We start from the raw sequence: 22,953 nt of genomic DNA, 5'->3' as shown, positions 1-22,953 counted from the left end.
ACTGATTGTGTCATAACACGTGGGTGGATCAAGTATGATCTTGCCACTTGGAAAACATTTGCTTGCACAGGGTCACAGAACTGCAAACACTAAGAGGATCGACACCTCAGACGACGTGAATATTGGACGTGTGGTGAAATGGACGACCATGGCTATCACAACCTACTAATTTATGGACGAGCAATTATCACACGTGTTGCACCTAGAACATTATCGGAAGTTAGATAGATCTCCTCAGACTTTCCTCATTCAGACTCCACAACCAATTATGGACGTTAATAGATTCAGCTCTTACTGGAAACTATTACAAACCATTGCTTACCTTCTCTGCTTCAAAGGGGAACTTCAGAAAACAGACACTTGCGAAGAGTTCACTGCAGAAGGGATAGCATAGGCTCGTTTTTGTTGGATTAAGACCGTGCAGCAATACTTGTCATGAGAAATCATCGCTTTAAGCAAAGTCCTATCGCTTCCTAGCACATCAAAGATAAAATGCTGCTACCCATATTTAGATAGTGGCCTATTACATTTTAGAGGTCGTGAACAACATGACAGTCTCTAAGAATGGCATCCCCTTATTCTATAAGGAAACCATCACTTCTGCAAACTTCTAATCATGTACATACATCTCAATCTACACCATCTTGAATTACGAGTGTTTGTTTCATGACAACAGGCAGAAGCTCCATTACCAGCTTAGTGAAACCAGACAAGCTGACTGAAGTTTCTAGAATTTATTCATTGGGCACCTACACTCAAAAGCAGGCATCACTAAGTATTACATTGTATCACATGGAAATTTATAATACCACAATGTCTTAGTGGGGAGGATGGTGGGAACCACAATGTCTTAGTGGGGAGGATGGTGGGAATGTATGTTAGGCTCAAGTAGACAATGCCCCCATAAAGTGCTAGTGCTAGGGCTAGGGTGCTGTAGCATGGATGAGAAAGACTTACAAATCATATTTGTGAACACAGAAGCCACCATTAATACTATACTTTTCACACAAACTGAGGACAAGTGTGTTCCCTAACTCACTTTGTTGGAGGAAGACTTACCACACTATCCCATGAGCCTTGGGCTACCAAAAGCAACAGACTTGGTAAGGAAATTTAAGCTTGAGACATCTGAGGTCTTCTGGAAGCTCTGGAGTGAAGAATACTTCTTGATCCAACACCACACTAAAACTGGCAAACCACTAAAGGTCTGGATTGGAAATATTGCACTTCTATAGGAAGACGTCTTCCTTGCCTCATGTGGGACTGGGTAAGATTGGCTCCCAAGGTCTGTCATCCTCGTAGCCACAGATTTAAGGGATGTTATTAAGCCAGCTGCTTAGCCTACTGGAAATCGAACAGGGTGGTGAGGATATGGGAGATTAGTGACACACTACTTCATTGTCCTGAATATTCTATCATTGCACTTACATTTATGTTATGTCATTGCCGTCATATTGCTATAGCTAAGTTATTAAACACTTTGGTTCAAGTGATCAGTCACTCACTTTTTATTTTCAACTCATTGGTAACAGTCTTCAAGTCTGATTCTTCAAGTTTGCATGTCAATGTATTTAAATGTCAGTGGTTTTTGGATACCAACAGGAATTAGGTTTTCATTGGTTGTTATGCATGTGAATACAAAACAAAAATTAAGTGCAGCTTTTATGCAGACATTTCTCAATCTTTCTTGGTGCAATCTAATATTCAGTTTTCTGGGCTTGTAATTAAGTTTATGTAACCACCCAACAGAAATTATTATTTTTTTAAGATACTTCACAGCCTTATCTGCTTGTGATATTTGGAGTCAGGTAGTACTCTCAGGTTTGAAATGCTTTCACAAGTATTACAACATTTATAAGGCAAAAAGTGGGTATGGACAGAAGAAATAAATTTAAAAGTGTACTTTATTATCTAAATGAAATGTATTCACAGTTTCATATATGGACTACCATCAGCTGTATAACCGAATGATGAAAATTTGTGCTTTTCACAGGCTGTCACCTTACTACTTGGCTATCCAAGCACAACCGACAGCCAGACCCACACTTCCCTGTCATCAACCCTATGTCTACAACCTGTACTCTTACATCCATTATGTATATTTCCATACAGGAAAGACAAATTTACTTCAATGTTGCTTGCCCACTGTCAGCAGATAAATATGATATTGGAGTGCCTGTGTTAATCTGAATTATGAAGTAAAGTTCCTTTAGATGTGCCTGAATGTACAAAGGAACTTTACGTTATAATTTAGATTAACACAGACACTGCAATATTGTATTTATCTGCAAACATATGGCAAGTGACTGAAGTAAAATTATTGTGCCTGTATGAAAATATGCCAATGGCCTTGCCATAGGGGTAACACCAGTTCCCGTCAGATCACCGAATTTAAGTGCTGTTGGGCTGGGCTAGCTGTGCTTGCTTGGATAGGTCACCATCTGGTCGCCCATGTGCTTTTGGCAAGCGGGGTGCACTCTACCCTTTTGAGCCAAACTGAGAAGCTACTTGATTGAGAAGTAGCGGTCTGGCCTCAGACTGACATACAACCGGGAGAGCGGTGTACTGACTACATGCCATTACATATCCGCATCCAGTGACACCTGTGGGCCGAGGATGACACAGCGGCTGGTCAGTACCATTGGACCTTCCAAGGCCTGTTCAAACTGAGTACGAAATATACATAATGGATGTATGAGTACGGGTTGTAGATGTATAGTTGAAGACATATGGCAGTTTGGGTCTGGCTGTGAGTCATGCGCTGATAGCCACATAGGCAACCACATTTCATTATACAGCTGATGGTAGTTTTCATAACAGCTGTAGTTGCTGCAGTGTCTGTTCCTTTGAAAGTGCATTACATTGTAATTCATGTTAACACAGGTACTGCAATAGCATATTGCTATTTGCAAACCCAAGCTTTCAGAATAAATCAATGTACCATATAATGGTCCATTTTGTGAGAGACTTTCACTTGTAATTAATAGTCTAACTTTCACTAATATAACACAAATACAATTTCTGTACATACAATTTGTGATTATCTGAACAATGTAAGCAGCTGAATTTCTTTCTATCAGAATACAAGTCCCACATTACCACGGAAAATGATGATACTTTATTTGAATGAGGTGACAATCACTGTCAGTAATAAATACAGCACACATGAGCAGTTTCTGATACAAGTTAAGAATATTCTTAATATATTTCTTTGACTAGTTTAATGTGTCAAAAGAATGCACTGATACATTATCTAACATTTAACACACATTTTATTTCCACTATCAATTACACAACTTTCTGCTGTAAAAAGGAACAGCTTTCCACTGAATACCATTTTGATTTTGCCTTGGAGAGTTTGTCAGCATAATCATTCCAGTTGTCCTTTGTCTTTTTAAATACAGTACACTCACTTGTTAAACTTCATGCTAGTGACACTTTCTAATGATAATCAGATTAGCTAATCTGTTCTGTTAACATTTCAACACTATTTTTTACTGTCTAATGTATTATTTGGGATGTTCCAAATAACAGTCCCATCACAGTGTCCATCATATTCACTGATTTATTCCTTTTGTTTTCAAATAATTTAGACTGTCAGATATTCACAGTTTATTGTACTCATTAATTCCTCTTTGATATTTTTCTAACCAGTGCATTTTTACTATGCCTATCACAACTATTACATAATACTTGTTCTAGATCTCTAGCAGTGTGGTTTGCTATGTATATAAATGACATAATACTTCTATACTTTGACTTGAGAACTGGATTGTACACTGAATTAACTCACCAACATTTATTAGACACAATGGTAATTTTTTTCAAATATTTTAAAGGGAATTCTATTTAAAGTGTACAAACATCCTATTAATCTAATCTTACAAAAATTTTCTTTGATTTTAATTGAATTCAGTGCTTATTTACAAAATTCAGGTTTCACATTCATGTACGTTCATAAGACTCTACAAGAACTGTGTAAGAACAACTGAACCCCCCAAAAAATTAGTTTAGTTTATTTTATTTTAGGTGCACAAAGTCATAATACTAACTCTGAATTCATACAAAAGTACAGAAGAGATTCAATAAAGGAAAACACTGTCTGCCTGTTAAAAATTAAGGTTTTTCTTCATCAGGGACACGTCTGTTGCTGCTTCTTCTATCAATCATTGTAGTTTTGCGACGAACTAGTCGAGATGTCACATCATTGCGTCTTAGAGACATCAGAATCTGAACAGAAACAAATTTGTCATTAGCCATTTCAACTGTATTTTAGTAGTATATCAAGTATATGTTGAAACTAAAGTAAATGCCTTCAATAATTCCATAGATAACTTAATAAATGGAGCACTTTGAACATGAGGGTAGTTCATTTCCTAAGCATATAATGAAATATTTCTGGAGCCACAAAGGACTTTTTATATAAAAAATGAGTACCCAACAATACCCAAGTACATATTTATTCTAGTTCTATTAGTCCCCCTCCTCCTCCACCACCCACCCACCCACCCACCCACCCACCCACTCTCTTCCGTCCAACTGTCCCTGCCCCTTCTCTCTGCCCACCTGCTCCTACCTCTTCCCTCTATCTCCTCATCTTCCCTTTCTCTATTTCCTCCTCTCCCTCTCTCCATCCATTTCTTCCTCCAATTATCTGTGCCCATCTCACCCTTCCCCTTTTCTCTCCATATCACCACCTCACCCTAATAGGAGGTTGCTGGTTCTTACTTCCACAATATTTCTTTTCAGATAGTAAGTAATATACACACAAAGTATCCATGGGTTTAACTGGAGCTTTTTATCATGGCTGTCTGCATGTGAACATGTCCTGTAGTTCACATATATTTAATATATTTCACACACTTTGAATAAAATAATTTTAGGTATTAGGCAACATCACTATAAAACAACAAAGAAACTAAATTACCAATGCTTTGACTGATTTATCTGCAGCCCTCTTCAGGACAGTTCACTGATGGATACTGGTGAATGTCTTCACTTATATGAATTCTATTTTGGTTCATGGCTGTTGCCAATGTCACATAGCTGTATGATGCTACTTTAGTAAGTGATTTGGACAACTCTCTGATAGGCAATAGCAAATCAGCAGCTTGTGTCCAGGGATTAATTTTATCCTGCAGCAAAGCATTAAGACCACACAGCCATTCTCTCAGGGCCATTGTTTGTGCTGTTAAATGGCGCTGGTTTGTGAAAATAAATGGTCCACCAGGCTGATATCATTGGCAGACATGCCATAGGTAGCTTTTAGTCATCCTTCCTGTTCAGGTTGTTAGAGTGTTTGATTATTTCAGCACCCTCTTAATTTCTGCTGCTACATTCAAGGCTGCTGAGCAAGCACACACAGTTCTTGAAAACTGATAGAACAGCCAACTTTTTATTCTTTCCCAGTCATATGTAACATTCATGCTCCTACATTCAAATGCTAATGGATCTTCTGGTTTGACCAATGTAGACTTCACCACAATCACACCAATGTCCATAGAGTCTCTCAGTATGGAGAGCATCCACAGGATCCTAAGTGGGCCTCAATAGATCTCTGATCTTGTGGGCCACTGTGGAATATAGGTTTAATTCCTCTGCAATGTAGAACCTTGTCTACATGGTTAACATCACTAATCCAGTGAGCTTGGGCTGTCAGCATACATAGCACAGTATTCATCTGTCCTGGACGTTTCCTATAGACCATCTTAGTTTACTGTTAGGTGTTCTGTACACCCCCACATCCAGAAAAGGAACCACTCTGTTTTCCATTTGTAGAGTAAAATGTCTGTTCTTATATAAGATGTTGAGGTGCTCATGAAATTTGCATAGTTCTGTTTCCTCAAGCAGTCACATGATGAATGTGCCTTCTACGAAATTGTGCTAGGAGTGTAGATGCAGTGACATGGAATTTAGTCATTTGAAAGCTTCCATGAATACACTCTTGGAAATGGAAAAAAGAACACATTGACACCGGTGTGTCAGACCCACCATACTTGCTCCGGACACTGCGAGAGGGCTGTACAAGCAATGATCACACGCACGGCACAGCGGACACACCAGGAACCGCGGTGTTGGCCGTCGAATGGCGCTAGCTGCGCAGCATTTGTGCACCGCCGCCGTCAGTGTCAGCCTGTTTGCCATGGCATACGGAGCTCCATCACAGTCTTTAACACTGGTAGCATGCCGCGACAGCGTGAACATGAACCGTATGTGCAGTTGACGGACTTTGAGCGAGGGCGTAAAGTGGGCATGCGGGGGCTGGGTGGACGTACCGCCGAATTGCTCAACACGTGGGGTGTGAGGTCTCCACAGTACATCGATGTTGTCGCCAGTGGTCGGCGGAAGGTGCACGTGCCCGTCGACCTGGGACCGGACCGCAGCGACGCACGGATGCACGCCAAGACCGTAGGATCCTACGCAGTGCCGTAGGGGACCACACCGCCACTTCCCAGCAAATTAGGGACACTGTTGCTCCTGGGGTATCGGCGAGGACCATTCGCAACCGTCTCCATGAAGCTGGGCTACGGTCCCGCACACCGTTAGGCCGTCTTCCGCTCACGCCCCAACATCGTGCAGCCCGCCTCCAGTGGTGTCGCGACAGGCGTGAATGGAGGGACGAATGGAGACGTGTCGTCTTCAGCGATGAGAGTCGCTTCTGCCTTGGTGCCAATGATGGTCGTATGCGTGTTTGGCGCCGTGCAGGTGAGCACCACAATCAGGACTGCATACGACCGAGGCACACAGGGCCAACACCCGGCATCATGGTGTGGGGAGCGATCTCCTACACTGGCCGTACACCACTGGTGATCATCGAGGGGACACTGAATAGTGCACGGTACATCCAAACCATCATCGAACCCATCGTTCTACCATTCCTAGACCGGCAAGGGAACTTGCTGTTCCAACAGGACAATGCACGTCCGCATGTATCCCGTGCCACCCAACGTGCTCTAGAAGGTGTAAGTCAATTACCCTGGCCAGCAAGATCTCCGGATCTGTCCCCCATTGAGCATGTTTGGGACTGGATGAAGCATCGTCTCACGCGGTCTGCACGTCCAGCACGAGCGCTGGTCCAACTGAGGCGCCAGGTGGAAATGGCATGGCAAGCCGTTCCACAGGACTACATCCAGCATCTCTACGATCGTCTCCATGGGAGAATAGCAGCCTGCATTGCTGCGAAAGGTGGATATACACTGTACTAGTGCCGACATTGTGCAGGCTCTGTTGCCTGTGTCTATGTGCCTGTGGTTCTGTCAGTGTGATCATGTGATGTATCTGACCCCAGGAATGTGTCAATAAAGTTTCCCCTTCCTGGGACAATGAATTCACGGTGTTCTTATTTCAATTTCCAGGAGTGTATGTTGGCTGCTACACATGAGAGGGGAAGCCCTTTACATTCTGTTTGTCTCATAAAATTTGCCCTGCCAACTAAAACATGTTGATAAACACAATTGCACCAGAACACAGATGTCTCATGGATTTGCTCCTGCATTGTGTTTATGGTTTCAGCTGTGGGCACATTGGTAAACAAAAATTTTATGTCAAAGCTAACCATAAGATCCATGAATAGTACTTGCTGTTCCCATATAAGGTGGATGAAATGTTTATACTACGTGTGGCCAACTAGACTGCTCAGTTTGTGGGCCAGATATTTTTGCAGTAATATATGGCAAGTTGATCCCATTGACAACCAGTCTCCAAGGACAGCTTGCCTTGTGAAACACTTTAACAGTCCATATATTATTGGAAGCTCTGGAATTTGACATGAGCCCCCAAGCTACTTCAACATTAACTCAAACTCTTCAGAGGGGCTTGTGCCTGCCTCAGTGTGTTCTCTGTGGAGTCATTTTTAAGTTCTTTGTATATGGAGTCAAACAGCAACTCATTTATTTTGGCTTCATGTAATGTTATGTCCAATACTACTGCAGTATTGCCTTTGTCCACTTAGGGTGACTTTCTTCAAGTGAGACATTCTGCTTCAGGGACTATGTATGCTGCAGGATTCTAACTGTTTCTTGTTGGATCTTCTCTGCTTCTACTTGAGGCAGTTTTCTAGAGTGACACTTCAATTCCTTGTATAATATCCTCTGTTAGTATGTGCTGGAGCATCACAGAAAAGTTTAAATGCTTCCAGTGCCACACAGAATATATGGAGTATCAAAGGTTCACAATGAAGGGTGTCCTTTGAGACTGGTCATGTATGGGATCAGCTAGCCTACACACTATCTGTCAAAATGTCTGGCCTACAAATCATGCAGTCTCGTTAGCCACAGGGAGTCTTGTTAAGGATGCATTTCATCCAGCTTATATGTGAACAGCAAGTTCTAGCTACCCATCTTGCAGTCAGCTTTGACATAAAACTGTTTTTTACCAATGTGCATTTAGCTGCAACTGTCAACATCCTACAGGAGTAAATATCACCAGACATCAGTGAGCTTGTCCAGTTGTGCTTTTTATCAACATAGTTTAGTTGGCAGTTAAAATTTAATGATCAGACAGAATGGTAATGGGTGTCCCCCTTTCATCTGTATCATCTGACATATTCATGGAAGCTTTCGAACATACTGCTCTAAATCCATTGTGCCCACGCTGTTGCCTGAGGTACATGGACAATACATTCATCATATGGTCACATGGGGAAGCAGAAGTACCCTGATTTGACGAGAACCCCAATAGCTACGTGTTCACAATAGAAATGTGAAAAAACAGAGTGATTCCTTTAGTGGATGTGGAGATGTGCAGAGAATCTAGCAGCAAAGTAGGAAATAAGTTCTAAGGGAAGCTGATGCATGCCAATGGCTACCTGCATGCAGATTTGCATCACCGTCCAGCACAAAATAACACTGTACTATTTATGCTTGAAGTCCAAGCTACTGGATTAGTGACACTAACCATATACAACATGAACTGAATGAGCTCCAGACAACATTCCATACAAATTTATATGTCAGACGTGTAATGAGCTATGAGATACAGCAGACATAGTTGTCTAAGATACAGAAGAAACTCTTCCTGTTGTCTTGTTACCCTATAGCCCTCATACCTTCTATGGGAGGTGTCAGTGACCGTGTAGGCAAGGTCCTCCATCATGGTGAAGTTAAACCCATATTCCAAAGTGGCCACAAGATGAGAGATCTGTTGAAGCCTCCTAAGAATCTTGTGGTCCCTTTCCACACTGCAGGCATCCAAGAATTTTGGCGTGAATGCAGTGAAGTCTGTGTCAGTGAAACTTGAAATACGGCTTTGACACAATTTGAAAATATGATCACTATTTTTTCTTATTTACTTAAATTTGCCATATTTCGTGACAGTACCTTTTCCATTAAACGTTTATACGGCGATATAGTCTTGGCTTCAGTTGTCTGAGAATGATTCCACAATGCATCTTTGTTGGTTGCAGAATTGACGTGGTTCAACGTGTTTCTCTCATTTTGGTGTTTCAAATACAGTTTCTTCAAATGTAATTTCTTCTTTTTTTTTTAGTTCATACAAAAATAATAGTAACATACTTCAAATTGTTCTTCCGTCAACACACACCAAGAGTTAGCTGCCGACTAAGTACAGTCAAAGACGACTCCAACGTCAAAGATGTTTTACACCACACATAATCTTCCAGTTGTAATCAGTCTCTTTGCTATTCTTCGATACATTTTCTAATAGTAATCAATATGCTTTTACTCTCAAAAACAGAAGTAAATTAACATATAATAAGACAAATTATAATAAATCCTGACAAAAATATAAGAAAACATTTAAATTCAGTATCGACAAATACGGTAAAAAAATAACATCTCCCAGATCCATTACAACTGCTCCCCAGGGCTTTTGTTGTTATGGACATATACAACAAAATCCCGACCGCACTCAGTAATGGATCTGTATTACACAATTAGTACATTAATGATGCAGTCTGATAACCTCTTCCAAATTTGGACTCTTTGAATCTGTGGACTAGTTACTGGCTGTTGTTGCACTGATACTTCCCCATCAATCTCATACACAAAAATTCAAGTAAAGAAATTATTTGACATGACAAATATACATGGTGTAAAACATACATGAGAAATATTCTAACATACAAAATACAGATTGAAAATAATAGAAAGGCAAAACTCATTTCCTACACTAAGTTTCAAAAAAAAAATTTTTTTTTTTTTTTAAATATCAATGTTAATTTCATTATGCTTACATATTGTACAGTAAAAACGATACTGGACATATATAGTGTAATGTGTTTTTCTCTATATTTGCCTTTTATATATACATTTTTTTTAACTTCTGATTTTTTTTATATTTTTTTTATTAGTCATGTTTTTTTTTTTTGTTTTTTGTATATTTTTCTTTTGCTTATGATTTTCTTTTTAATTTTTTTTACTCATGTTTTTTTTATTTTGTATTTTTTTTTCCATATGATTTTCTTCTTTTAGTACAGCTAAAGATACATCAGTACTATCTAATTTTTTTTTTGCAATCATTTATGTACACTTGCCTCTCTACTACAATATTACTACAAATCACATTCTTGTGAAGAGTACTTTTGCTCCCCACAACATCAGTATAAACAACAATAAACTGCTCATATATCATGAGGCTTTATCTAAAATTGGTTTTGAAACTTATACCTTTGCATGCATGTCCTCACATGCATGCCTTCACCCACAGGGAAGACTTAGCTTCCAAAAATTAGAAAAATTCAGAAATGCTCACTATGGAGACTTTTTTTTTTTTTTTAAGTAAAAATAAATCTTTCTCTCATTCTTTGTTACAGCAGTGTTTTTTCATCAGCTTCAATTAATATGTGACTTCAAATTATTACTTTATACATGCAAATATACATACTTGGTTGTACAGGCAGTTTTGTTCTAACAAGCGTATTCCAGTGGAGGACTTTTGTTTTAGATGATAATAGGTTATTTAAATTTTGAAATTATGGTTTGTGTTTATACAGTTTTACTCCACCATCTTTTTTCGAAACTACTACTAGAGGATTATTATATGCACTGATACTCCTTTCTATTATATTACGTCCTTCCATCTTTTTCACCTCTTTCTCAACAGCAGGTCTTTTTGATATTGCAATACTGTATGGTTTTATGAAAAATGGTTCATGAGATTTTACCTGAAGCTCACACTGATAACCCTTTACCCTACCAGGTATGTCACTGAAAACATCACTGTATTCCCACAGCAGATTTTCTAACTATTGTTTTTGCTCCCCAGATAAATTTTGTGTTTCTGAAATTTTCAAATTTACTAAATTCCCAAATTCAACTTCATCAGTATCAAATCTATGAGTTTCAATATTCTCCAATCTATTTTCTTTTAGTAAATTAATACTGTCAAAATTTCCATTACTCTGATCACCAAGTGTGTTCACAAAATTTGTCTGAATGTATTCCCTTTCACTAGTTTCTATCAAAAGTTTTCTTCCAACCCAATCAAATGCTGTATTTACTTTTACTATCCAATTCATACCCAAAAGAAAATCCTCATTAAATTCCTGAATTACAAAACATCCATGTGTGAACAACTTGCCTTCAATTAAAAATGTCACTAAAGCCTGGCTTTTTACCAATTTACTGCTCTTCCCAGTAGCACCTTTTATCTTTACCCCAACAACTGGCATTTCAACAAAATCTTTCCCCACATTCAATTTCTTGCTTAACCTTTCAGATATTCCCGAGATCTCACTTCCTGTATCAATTAAACATTTACCAATCCATGACCCAATTTGAACTTTTATATAAGGACTGCAAAATTGATCACTTTTCTCAGAACCTGTATCCTCATGTAATAAATCACTTTCAATTTCCCCAAACCTATACTTATCAGAATCATATGGTATATCATTACATGTATTATTTGTCACAGTTGTAAAATTTGCACAAGACACAAAATTATCATTAGTACTCTCTATTATCTCAAATAGCCAAGAATTTTCATCCAAATCACATTGTATACTATTTAAGTACTTATCCTTCAGCTTTTCAAAAATAAAATATCTCATCTTTTTCCACCACTCAGGACATACAGTTTCACATACATTAATAAGCATCTTTCTAAAGTTCTTGTCAAAACAAATAGTTTCACTGTTCAGCCATATATTCATAAGAAATGTGTGTGTATCATAAGTATCTGTAAAAGTTTCACTTTGGTTAGAAGTTATACATGTGTCATCGTTATTTGTGTAGTCAGATTCTTTACCAACAACATCTAAATTCACACTTTTACATACACCCAGCTTGTGAGTCTTATTCATCCTGGTAACATCCCTGGGAATTTCTATAATATTCTCACTATTTAATCCATTTTCAACCATGTGTATACCCAACTCCCTATTTAAACTAATGAAACACCTTTCCTCAACAACATCATCATCATCAATACCATTACCATCATTATCAACTTTATCAACAACATCATTATCATTATAAATATTCAAGTCATACACATTCAAATTATCCCCCAAAATATTATTTCCCCTTTCTAAAGTTACCAGATCCCTTTCACCAATATTTTCATTCTCACAGCATGCATTCTCTCTTTCATTCACACACATCTCTGAACTACAAAAATTACATCATCTGACAAAATGTTGTTCTTTTCTGCCCAAGTGTAAAATTCTGTTAAATTAAATGGATCACAATTACTTTTATCTACTGTATGTTCTTGTGTACTGAAAATTTTATTTTTATCAATATTATTTTCCTCTTGAAATTTCTTCAATAAGTAACAACTAATGACCTCATGTGATAGCTTAGGTTTGGAACTGTCATGTTTGGGTTTATGATAGTCACATCCATTGGTCCTTTCATCATGCTCACCTTCTGCCTCAACCTTGCGGACCTTCAAGGGGGCGTCTACTCGTTTTTTGTTTCCTGAATTACAACTGGTTCCTGATTGAACTGCTGATTGTGGTTCTGCCAATGCCTCTGATCCACATTTCTGTTCCCATTCCTATGCCAAACATTACCTGATTGTCGGTAGTTTCTATTGTACTGATCTCTATCAAAATTTCTGTGATTTTGATCCCTAAAGTGTTCTCTATTTTGTTGATTATTACCACGAAAATCATGTTCTTGTTTTGGATAAAAATTATGGTCCTTCTTCTGAAAATTGTTATATCCCCCTGAATTTTGACTAACACCATGATAATTGTTTTGTTCCCTTTTTTGAAAGTTATCATTTCCCCAATTTTGACCGTTACCTTTCTGAGTAAACCCACTGTGTGTTGTTGTTGTTACCCTATCCAACTTTTCAATATAATTGAGAAACTGCTCTACATTACTATCAGGACATTGAACTAAACTCAACTGCATTGCTGATGGCAATCTTCTCTTTAAGGTATCAATTTTGATCAAGTCATCCAAAGGTTTTGTTAAATGAATAAGTTTTTGAAGTTCACTTTTGCAAAATTGTTTCATGCTCCCATCTGATTCTCTATAGTTTCTCCCATTCAAAAATTCACTTTTGATTCTAGTTTGTTTAAGATCATCCCAAAAATTTTCCAGAAATTTTGATTCAAATTGTGAAAATGTCATCCCCATAGTTACAATCTGGTTTGCCCAAGTCAAAGCTTCCCCTTCCAAGAATTTTTTCACAAATTTAATTTTTATTTCATCTGGTGAGTGAGGTAAAAAACAATCTTTACAATACTGCATAAAATCAACGGGATGTAAGGGTCCATCTACCGAAAAGTGCTTCACTGGAATATTAGATACAAGATTACATGTGTTGAAATTTTAATTTTTGCTTTGAAATTCAATGTTAAAACTTTCAATTTTTTCGCTAAGTTCTTTGACAGATTTTTTGTTTTCTAAATCATTGCATTCTACTTTTTCTTCTAGAGTAACCAAACGATTGTCAGTTTTTTGTTCTACATTTTTTACTAAAACTTTTGTATTCTCATCCAAATTTTTAATTTCCCCTTTAATGTCATTAAAATCAATTAAATTTATTTCCCTATCTGCCAGTAACTCATTTTTTACAGTATTAATTTCACCGCTCAATTTAGCATCAATTTCATTTACTTTTGCTTCCACAGATTCAATTTTTTCCTCAGCATTGTCAACTCTGTTCGAAAGATCACCCACTTGGGTATTGACTACTTGCACTTTCAACAAAATGTTATCAATTTTTTCATCCCAGTAAGTCTTATTGTCATCAAGTGTTTGTTTAATTTCTTTCGTGAAATTTACAAGAAAACTTTTTAAATCAAACTTATCGGTTCTTTCACTTTCATTTGACCTGTCCTGATGTTCCAAGTCTATTAAATTACTACTTTCTACTTTAGGCACAATACTCTCGAAAATCTCATAAGTCATTGTGAAGAACAAAAATTTATACACAACAATACAGAACAAGATAAAAAGATTGTTTTTAACAAAATACGATGGTTTCGTGACTTATCTGGAACACTCTTCTACTGTTGCAAAACCACGTTTTCCATCCATGTGATTGTTGACCAAAATTCTTGAAATATTTTCTTCTGTCGAAAATTATATTTTTCACCAAAACATTTCTTCTCCAAAACTTTTACTTCCCGATGAACACAAACACTGTAACACACATTCTGAAGAAACTGGTATTAACACACAAAAATTTTCTTCCTCGTAGCACTGTTGAAAATCTCGTGAACACGATATCCCGGCTGCTGAGCCCCCAGTTGAAATATATGAAAAATGTTATCCCGGCTGACGCCCACAATTGAAATACGGCTTTGACACAATTTGAAAATATGATCACTATTTTTTCTTATTTACTTAAATTTGCCATATTTCGTGACAGTACCTTTTCCATTAAACGTTTATACGGCGATATAGTCTTGGCTTCAGTTGTCTGAGAATGATTCCACAATGCATCTTTGTTGGTTGCAGTATTGACGTGGTTCAACGTGTTTCTCTCATTTTGGTGTTTCAAATACAGTTTCTTCAAATGTAATTTCTTCTTTTTTTTTTAGTTCATACAAAAATAATAGTAACATACTTCAAATTGTTCTTCCGTCAACACCATGGTCAACACACACCAAGAGTTAGCTGCCGACTAAGTACAGTCAAAGACGACTCCAACGTCAAAGATGTTTTACACCACACATAATCTTCCAGTTGTAATCAGTCTCTTTGCTATTCTTCAATACATTTTCTAATAGTAATCAATATGCTTTTACTCTCAAAAACAGAAGTAAATTAACATATAATAAGACAAATTATAATAAATCCTGACAAAAATATAAGAAAACATTTAAATTCGGTATCGACAAATACGGTAAAAAAATAACATCTCCCAGATCCATTACAAACTGGAAAACCTATTTGCACTCCCGAAACTGAGCATGAATGTTACCTACTGCTGGGACAAAACAAAAAGTCAGCTGTAGCATGCACACTACCAAGAATGAGGCCATTCTATCAGTTCTCAAGGACATTGCGTGCTTGCTCAACAGTAGTGGAAAATAAGGGGCTATTGAAATAATCAAACACTGGAACACCAAGAACAGGGAGAATGGCTACAGGTTACCCATGGGCTGGCTGCCAGTACCTCCAGCCTGGCAGACCATGTGTGTTTGCCCACCAGCAGCACTATCACCACCACTCAACTCAGGTTTACAGTGGCCATGAGAGAACTGCCTTGAGGCTTTAATGCTTCACTGCAGGAAAGCACTAACCCTTGGACACATGCTGCTGATTTGCTACTGCCAAACAATCACCATTAGGATTTGCCTAGCATCAATTACTAGAGTGACACAGGCAATAGCCTGCCAATAAGCTATTATCTGCCAATCACCTACTATATTTGCCTTCCAATCAGTCACCAAGGAAGTGCAGGCAATAACCTATCATACAAGCATCCTCTACATAACAATCTTTCTTCAAATTGTTCAATGACGTCCAACATATGTCAAGCTGGTAGCCACCAAACAACCAAAATAGACAGTATGCAAGGGAATGTATTCACCAGTATCTAGCAGTTAGCCACCTCGAACAGGACCGCTCCGAGTCTGCTGAAACTTTGAAAGTTTAGTTGCTTTAACATTTTGTAACATGGCGTAATATTCAAAGTTATTTTATTCAGCATGGGAATGGCTGTAGTAGCTTATAAACTTAGAGTTTACATATCTTTATGCACATATTTCACCTCTATATCAAAATTTGTGCTGTAGTTTCATTTTCAGGCAACGCCATATTTATGATATCATTTCTCCTGAACTATGTGTCATACAATGACACAGACAGAGGTGACAAAAGTCACTGGATACCTCATAATATGATGTCAGACCACCTTTTGCCCAACAGAGTGCAGAAACTCAGCAAGGACTCAACAAATCATTGCAAGTTCCCTGCAGAAATACAAAGCCCTGATGCCTCTGTAGCCATCCATAACTGTGAAAGTGCTATCAGTGTAGGATTTTGTGCACGATCTAACCTGTTCATTATGCCCCATAATTGTTCAGTGGAATTCATGTCTAGAAACATGGGTGGCCAAACCATTCACTAAAATTGCCCAGAATTTTCTTCAAACCAGTCACAAACAATTGTGCTTCATGACATGGTGCACTGTCAACCATAAAAATTCCACTGTTTGGGAACATGAAGGCAATGAATGAGTGTAAGTGGCCTCCAAGTACTCTAACATACCCAGGACCCAGGCCTTTCCATGTAAACACAGCTCACACCATTATAGAGCAACCACCAGCTTGCGCAGTACTTTTTTGACAACTTGGGTCCCTAACTTTGTGGGGTCTGTGCCATACTTTAACTCTGTCAGCTTTTATCAACTGAAATCAGGACTCATCTGACCAGGCCACAGTTTTCCAGTAATTTAGGATCCAACTGATATGGTCACGAGCCCAGGAGAAGCACTGTGGGTAATGTTGTACTGTTAGCAAAGTTAATATTGTAGGACATCTACTGCCATAGCCCATTAATGCCAAATTTTGCCACACTTTCCTAATTGATATGTCTGCATACTTCCCTCATTGATACCTGTGTTATTTCGTGCTGTGTTGCTTGTCTGTTAGTACTGTCAACTCTACGTGAATGCCGCTGCTGTTGGTCATTAAGTGAAAACGATTAGCCACTGTGTTGCCTGTGGCGAGAGGCAAAGCCTGAAATTTCGTAGTCTTGGCACCGTCATGACACTGAGGATCTCAGAATACTGATTTCCCAAACTATGTCTCGAGCCTCTAGCTCCAACTACCATTCCATATTCAAAGTCTCTTAATTTACATCACGTGGCCATAATGGCATCAGAAACCTGTTCACGTGGATGACCTGAGTACAAATGAGAGCTCCACCAGTGTACTGGCCCTGTATACCTAGTGTACATGATGCTACCACCATCTGTGTATGTGCATGTTGCTATTCCACAACTTCTGTCACCTCAGTGTAATTTTGCCAGTACATCCAGAGGTATAAGCAGATATTGCCTCTGAAGTGTGGTGCTAACAGAATTAATAGTAAAGAAGTCATTTTTCCTTTCATCATTTAGTGTTGTCAGCAAAGAAAAGTCTCAAAAGTTTGAAATTATGTGTGAAGTTTGTTGTAACTCATCATGTGCTCTCATTGTCCAATACTGGATGAATTTTAATGTGGCTATTTGCACATTGTGAGCCACCCTTTGATTTCATGTCCACCCATCCTCCCTTTGAGATGTAGATGTTTCTTACCCCCAAAGTGGTTCCTTCCACAGGAAGTGATGTGTGCTGGAAGTATCACTTTGCCACAAAGAAAAATGATCCTAACCCTACCCCTAATGATCCAACTCCCCAAGACACTATCCAAACTGAACCCTGCCTGGAACAGTTCCGTCCTCCGTCACAGCGGGACCCACCTCCTCTTCCTCAAAATCACCCTCTCCAAACCTCCCAGGAATTTCTGACTTCCAGCCTTGCCTCTCAATCCTTCTTAAAAAACCTTAATCCTACTCCCAACATCACCACTGCTGAAGCCCAGGCTATCCGTGATCTGAAGGCTGACCGGTCCATTGTCATTCTTCCGGCGGACAAGGGTTCCACGACCGTGGTACTTGATCGTCGGGAGTATGTGGCTGAGGGACTGCGTCAGCTTTCAGACAACACCACATACAAAGTTTGCCAAGGTAATCCCATTCCTGATGTCCAGGCGGAGCTTCAAGGAATCCTCAGAACCTTAGGCACCCTACAAAACCTTTCACCTGACTCCATCAACCTCCTGACCCCACCGACACCCCGCACCCCTACCTTCTACCTTCTTCCTAAAATTCACAAACCCAATCATCCCGGCCGCCCCATTGTAGCTGGTTACCAAGCCCCCACAGAACGTATCTCTGCCTACGTAGATCAACACCTTCAACCCATTACATGCAGTCTCCCATCCTTCATCAAAGACACCAACCACTTTCTCGAACGCCTGGAAGCCTTACCCAATCCGTTACCCCCAGAAACCATCCTTGTAACCATTGATGCCACTTCCTTATACACAAATATCCCGCACGTCCAGGGCCTCACTGCGATGGAGCACTTCCTTTCACGCCGATCACCTGCCACCCTACCTAAAACCTCTTTCCTCATTACCTTAGCCAGCTTCATCCTGACCCACAACTTCTTCACTTTCGAAGGCCAGACATACCAACAATTAAAGGGAACAGCCATGGGTATGAGGATGGCCCTTTCGTACGCCAACCTATTCATGGGTCGCTTAGAGGAAGCCTTCTTGGTTACCCAGGCCTGCCAACCCAAAGTTTGGTACAGATTTATTGATGACATCTTCATGACCTGGACTCACAGTGAAGAAGAACTCCAGAATTTCCCCTCCAACCTCAACTCCTTTGGTTCCATCAGATTCACCTGGTCCTACTCCAAATCCCATGCCACTTTCCTTGATGTTGACCTTCACCTGTCCAATGGCCAGCTTCACATGTCCGTCCACATCAAACCCACCATCAAGCAACAGTACCACCATTACGACAGCTGCCACCCATTCCACATCAACGGTCCCTTCCCTACAGCCTAGGTCTTCGTGGCAAACGAATCTGCTCCAGTCCGGAATCCCTGAAGCATTACACCAACAACCTGACAACAGCTTTCGCATCCCGCAACTACCCTCCCGACCTGGTACAGAAGCAAATAACCAGAGCCACTTCCTCATCCTCTCAAACCCAGAACCTCCCACAGAAGAACCACAAAAGTGCCCCACTGGTGACAGGATACTTTCCGGTACTGGATCAGATTCTGAATGTGGCTCTCCAGCAGGGATATGACTTCCTCAAATCCTGCCCTGAAATGAGATCCATCCTTCATGAAATCCTCCCCACTCCACCAAGAGTGTCTTTCCGCCATCCACCTAACCTTCGTAACCTCTTAGTTCATCCCTATGAAATCCCCAAACCACCTTCCCTACCCTCTGGCTCCTACCCTTGTAACCGCCCCCGGTGTAAAACCTGTCCCATGCACCCTCCCACCACCACCTACTCCAGTCCTGTAACCCAGAAGGTGTACACAATCAAAGGCAGAGCCACGTGTGAAAGCACCCACGTCATCTACCAACTGACCTGCCTACACTGTGATGCATTCTATGTGGGAATGACCAGCAACAAACTGTCCATTCGCATGACAGTGTTTGTTGGTAATGAGGATCACCCTGTGGCTAAACATGCCTTGGTGCACGGCCAGCACATCTTGGCGCAGTGTTACACCGTCCGGGTTATCTGGATACTTCCCACTAACACCAACCTATCCGAACTCCGGAGATGGGAACCTGCTCTTCAATATATCCTCTCTTCCCGTTATCCACCAGGCCTCAATCTCCGCTAATTTCAAGTTGCCGCCACTCATACCTCACCTGTCATTCAACAACATCTTTGCCTCTGCACTTCTGCCTTGACTGACATCTCTGCCCAAACTCTGTCTTCAAATATGTCTGCTTGTGTCTGTATATGTGTGGATGGATATGTGTGTGCGCGCGCGAGTGTATACCCGTCCTGTCTTCCCCCTAAGGTAAGTCTTTCCGCTCCCGGGACTGGAATGACTCCTTACCCTCTCCCTTAAAACCCACATCCTTTCGTCTTGGCAACAGTTTGTTGCGAAAGCTTGAATTTTGTGTGTCTGTCGACCTGCCAGCTATCAAATTGTTCAGGGTTTAATGCTGAACATAGGAATTACAATACCTCAAAATCCAAAGTGTTTAGAGGCCCCTTTCCACTTTCTGTATCACATACAGTTCACTAAACCATTTTAGGAGTTTGTCCATTCATTCACTTCCACATGTTATAATTGCAAAGTATTATACAGAAGTAGTGTTCCTAGCAAATAATCTTGTTATTAACTCATTTAAGATGCTCCTTATTTCTTATCTTAAATATACTCTGTATGACAACAATAACTTGTAATGAAGCAAACTGGGATCTCTTTACTTCCTCTCTTGTTTTGCCATCTGCCTCCTTAAATTCATTTTATTTTCATTTTTGCCTAATTACCATTTACATGCATGAGTATAACCCGCATTTCCATAAAAGAAAAAGGATGGCCCTCAGTCTTAAGGAATATAGCACCAGGTCTAATTTTGTGCTTAGTTTTGTATATATAATTAATCCTCTAATTTATTTTGACCATTTATAGTTAATATCTTTTGCTACAGATCATTTGAGTGAAATCAGTAATTGTTTCATGGCTTTAATTAGTGTGTTAGTAACACATTTCTGGTATTCATGACATACTGTTGAACTATAACATTTTTTCTCTTTTCTGGAAAAGATTACTCCCATGCTCTGCAGTGGGACATACTAACATCATCTTTCCGAGTTTGACCTCTCTCATTATGGAGGAATGCCGACTCAATTTTTCAAACAAGTAAAAGGGAATTTGTGGTACACAAACTGGAAACCAAAAATTGTCATTGTGGTTCTGGTGTCATCTGATAGTGTGTTGTGTTACATTATGAAATAATGTCTGTGAAGTCATAAGTATAAAGAAATTAATCAACAGTGTAGCACTAGCTATTTACATTATTAAATAACCTTTACAAAACCGAATGAGGTTGTGCTGTTTTAAAAGGATCAATCAGCTTTGAATCAGGGTGATGGACACTTCAAACTCCATTTGACCATTCTGATTTAGTTTTTTTCTAGTGTGTGTAAATTACTTCAGGAAAATGCCAAGAGGGTCCCTGCTATGAGTTCATGGCGAACTGCCAGTCCAGTCCTTGTAAAATTGGATCTGCAAGTTGTTGTTGTGGTCTTCAGTCCTGAGACTGGTTTGATGCAGCTCTCCATGCTACTCTATCCTGTGCAAGCTTCTTCATCTCCCAGTACCTACTGCAACCTACATCCTTCTGAATCTGCTTAGTGTATTCATCTCTTGGTCTCCCTCTACAATTTTTACCCTCCACGCTGCCCTCCAATACTAAATTGGTGATCCTTTGATGCCTCAGAACATGACCTACCAACCGATCCCTTCTTCTGGTCAATTTGTGCCACAAACTTCTCTTCTCCCCAATCCTATTCAATATTCATTAGTTATGTGATCTACCCATCTAATCTTCAGCATTCTTCTGCAGCACCACATTTCGAAAGCTTCTATTCTCTTCTTGTCCAAACTATTTATCGTCCATGTTTCACTTCCATACATGGCTACACTCCATACAAATACTTTCAGAAATTGCTTCCTGACATTTAAATCTATACTCGATGTTAAATTTCTCTTCTTCAGAAACGCTTTCCTTGCCATTGCTAGTCTACATTTTGTATCCTCTCTATTTTGACCATCATCAGTTATTTTCCTCCCCAAATAGCAAAACTCCTTTACTACTTTAAGTGTCTCATTTCCTAATCTAATTCCCTCTGCATCACACGACTTAATTCGACTACATTCCATTATCCTCCTTTTGCTTTTGTTGATGTTCATCTTGTATCCTCCTTTCAAGACGCTATGCAAGTATGTGAATGTTAATATAAAATTTATCTAAAAACAAAGAAGATGTCACTTACCAAACGAAAGCGCTGGCAGGTTGATTGACACACAAACAAACACAAACATACACACAGAATTCAAGCTTTCGCAACCAACGGTTGCTTCATCAGGAATGAGGGAAGGAGAGGGAAAGATGAAAGGATGTGGGTTTTAAGGGAGAGGGTAAGGAGTCATTCCAATCCCGGGAGCAGAAAGACTTACCTTGGGGGGGGGGGGGGGGGGGGGGGGGCCAAGGACAGGTATACGCAGACACGCGCAGACATTTGTAAAGGCAAAGAGTTTGGGCCAAATGTCTGCTTGTGTCTGTGAATGTGCAGATGGATATGTGCGGATGGATATGTGCGGATGGATATGTGCGGATGGATATGTGCGGATGGATATGTGCGGATGGATATGTGCGGATGGATATGTGCGGATGGATATGTGCGGATGGATATGTGCGGATGGATATGTGCGGATGGATATGTGCGGATGGATATGTGCGGATGGATATGTGCGGATGGATATGTGCGGATGGATATGTGTGTGCGCGCGCGCGCGAGTATATACCTGTCCTTTTTTCCCCCCCTAAGGTAAGTCTTTCCGCTCCCGGGATTGGAGTGACTCCTTACCCTCTCCCTTAAAACCCACATCCTTTCGTCTTTCCCTCTCCTTCCCTCTTTCCTGATGAAGCAACCGTTGGTTGCGAAAGCTTGAATTTTGTGTGCATGATTGTGTTTCTATCAACCTGCCAGCGCTTTCGTTTGGTAAGTCACATCATCTTTGTTTTTAGATATATTTTTCCAATGTGGAATGTTTCCCTCTATTATATTAATATAAAATTTCTTTTTCTAGAAATTGTGCACTTCCACCACCACCACCACCACCACCACCACCACCACCACCACCACCACTACTACTACTACTACTACTACTACTACTACTACTACTACTACTACAAAAATAGTAAAATTTTCTTTTTTAATATTGCTTATTATTTTAGTTTGGTTTTAATGTACTTTCATGCC

At 39.7% G+C, this 22,953-nt stretch overlaps 1 protein-coding gene across 2 annotated transcripts in view; it reads right to left on the bottom strand.

Moving 5' to 3' along the window:
• Positions 1 to 1,538: 1,538 nt before the first annotated feature.
• LOC126173961 (uncharacterized) overlaps positions 1,539 to 22,953 on the bottom strand; it is a 71,949-nt gene continuing 50,534 nt past the window's right edge. For both annotated transcript variants that reach the window (XR_007535480.1, XM_049920996.1), the window contains one exon: positions 1,539 to 4,230. Coding sequence is in view for 1 of the 2 variants with exons in the window: in XM_049920996.1 (XP_049776953.1) it covers positions 4,117 to 4,230 (114 nt within the window). In the remaining variant the exon portion in view is untranslated. The remainder of the gene's footprint in view (positions 4,231 to 22,953) is intronic.

The sequence above is a fragment of the Schistocerca cancellata genome, chromosome 1, assembly GCF_023864275.1.
Source record: "Schistocerca cancellata isolate TAMUIC-IGC-003103 chromosome 1, iqSchCanc2.1, whole genome shotgun sequence".
In the NCBI taxonomy this organism is placed as follows: Eukaryota; Metazoa; Arthropoda; class Insecta; order Orthoptera; family Acrididae; genus Schistocerca; species Schistocerca cancellata.
This window is presented reverse-complemented; position numbering and strand designations above follow the sequence as displayed.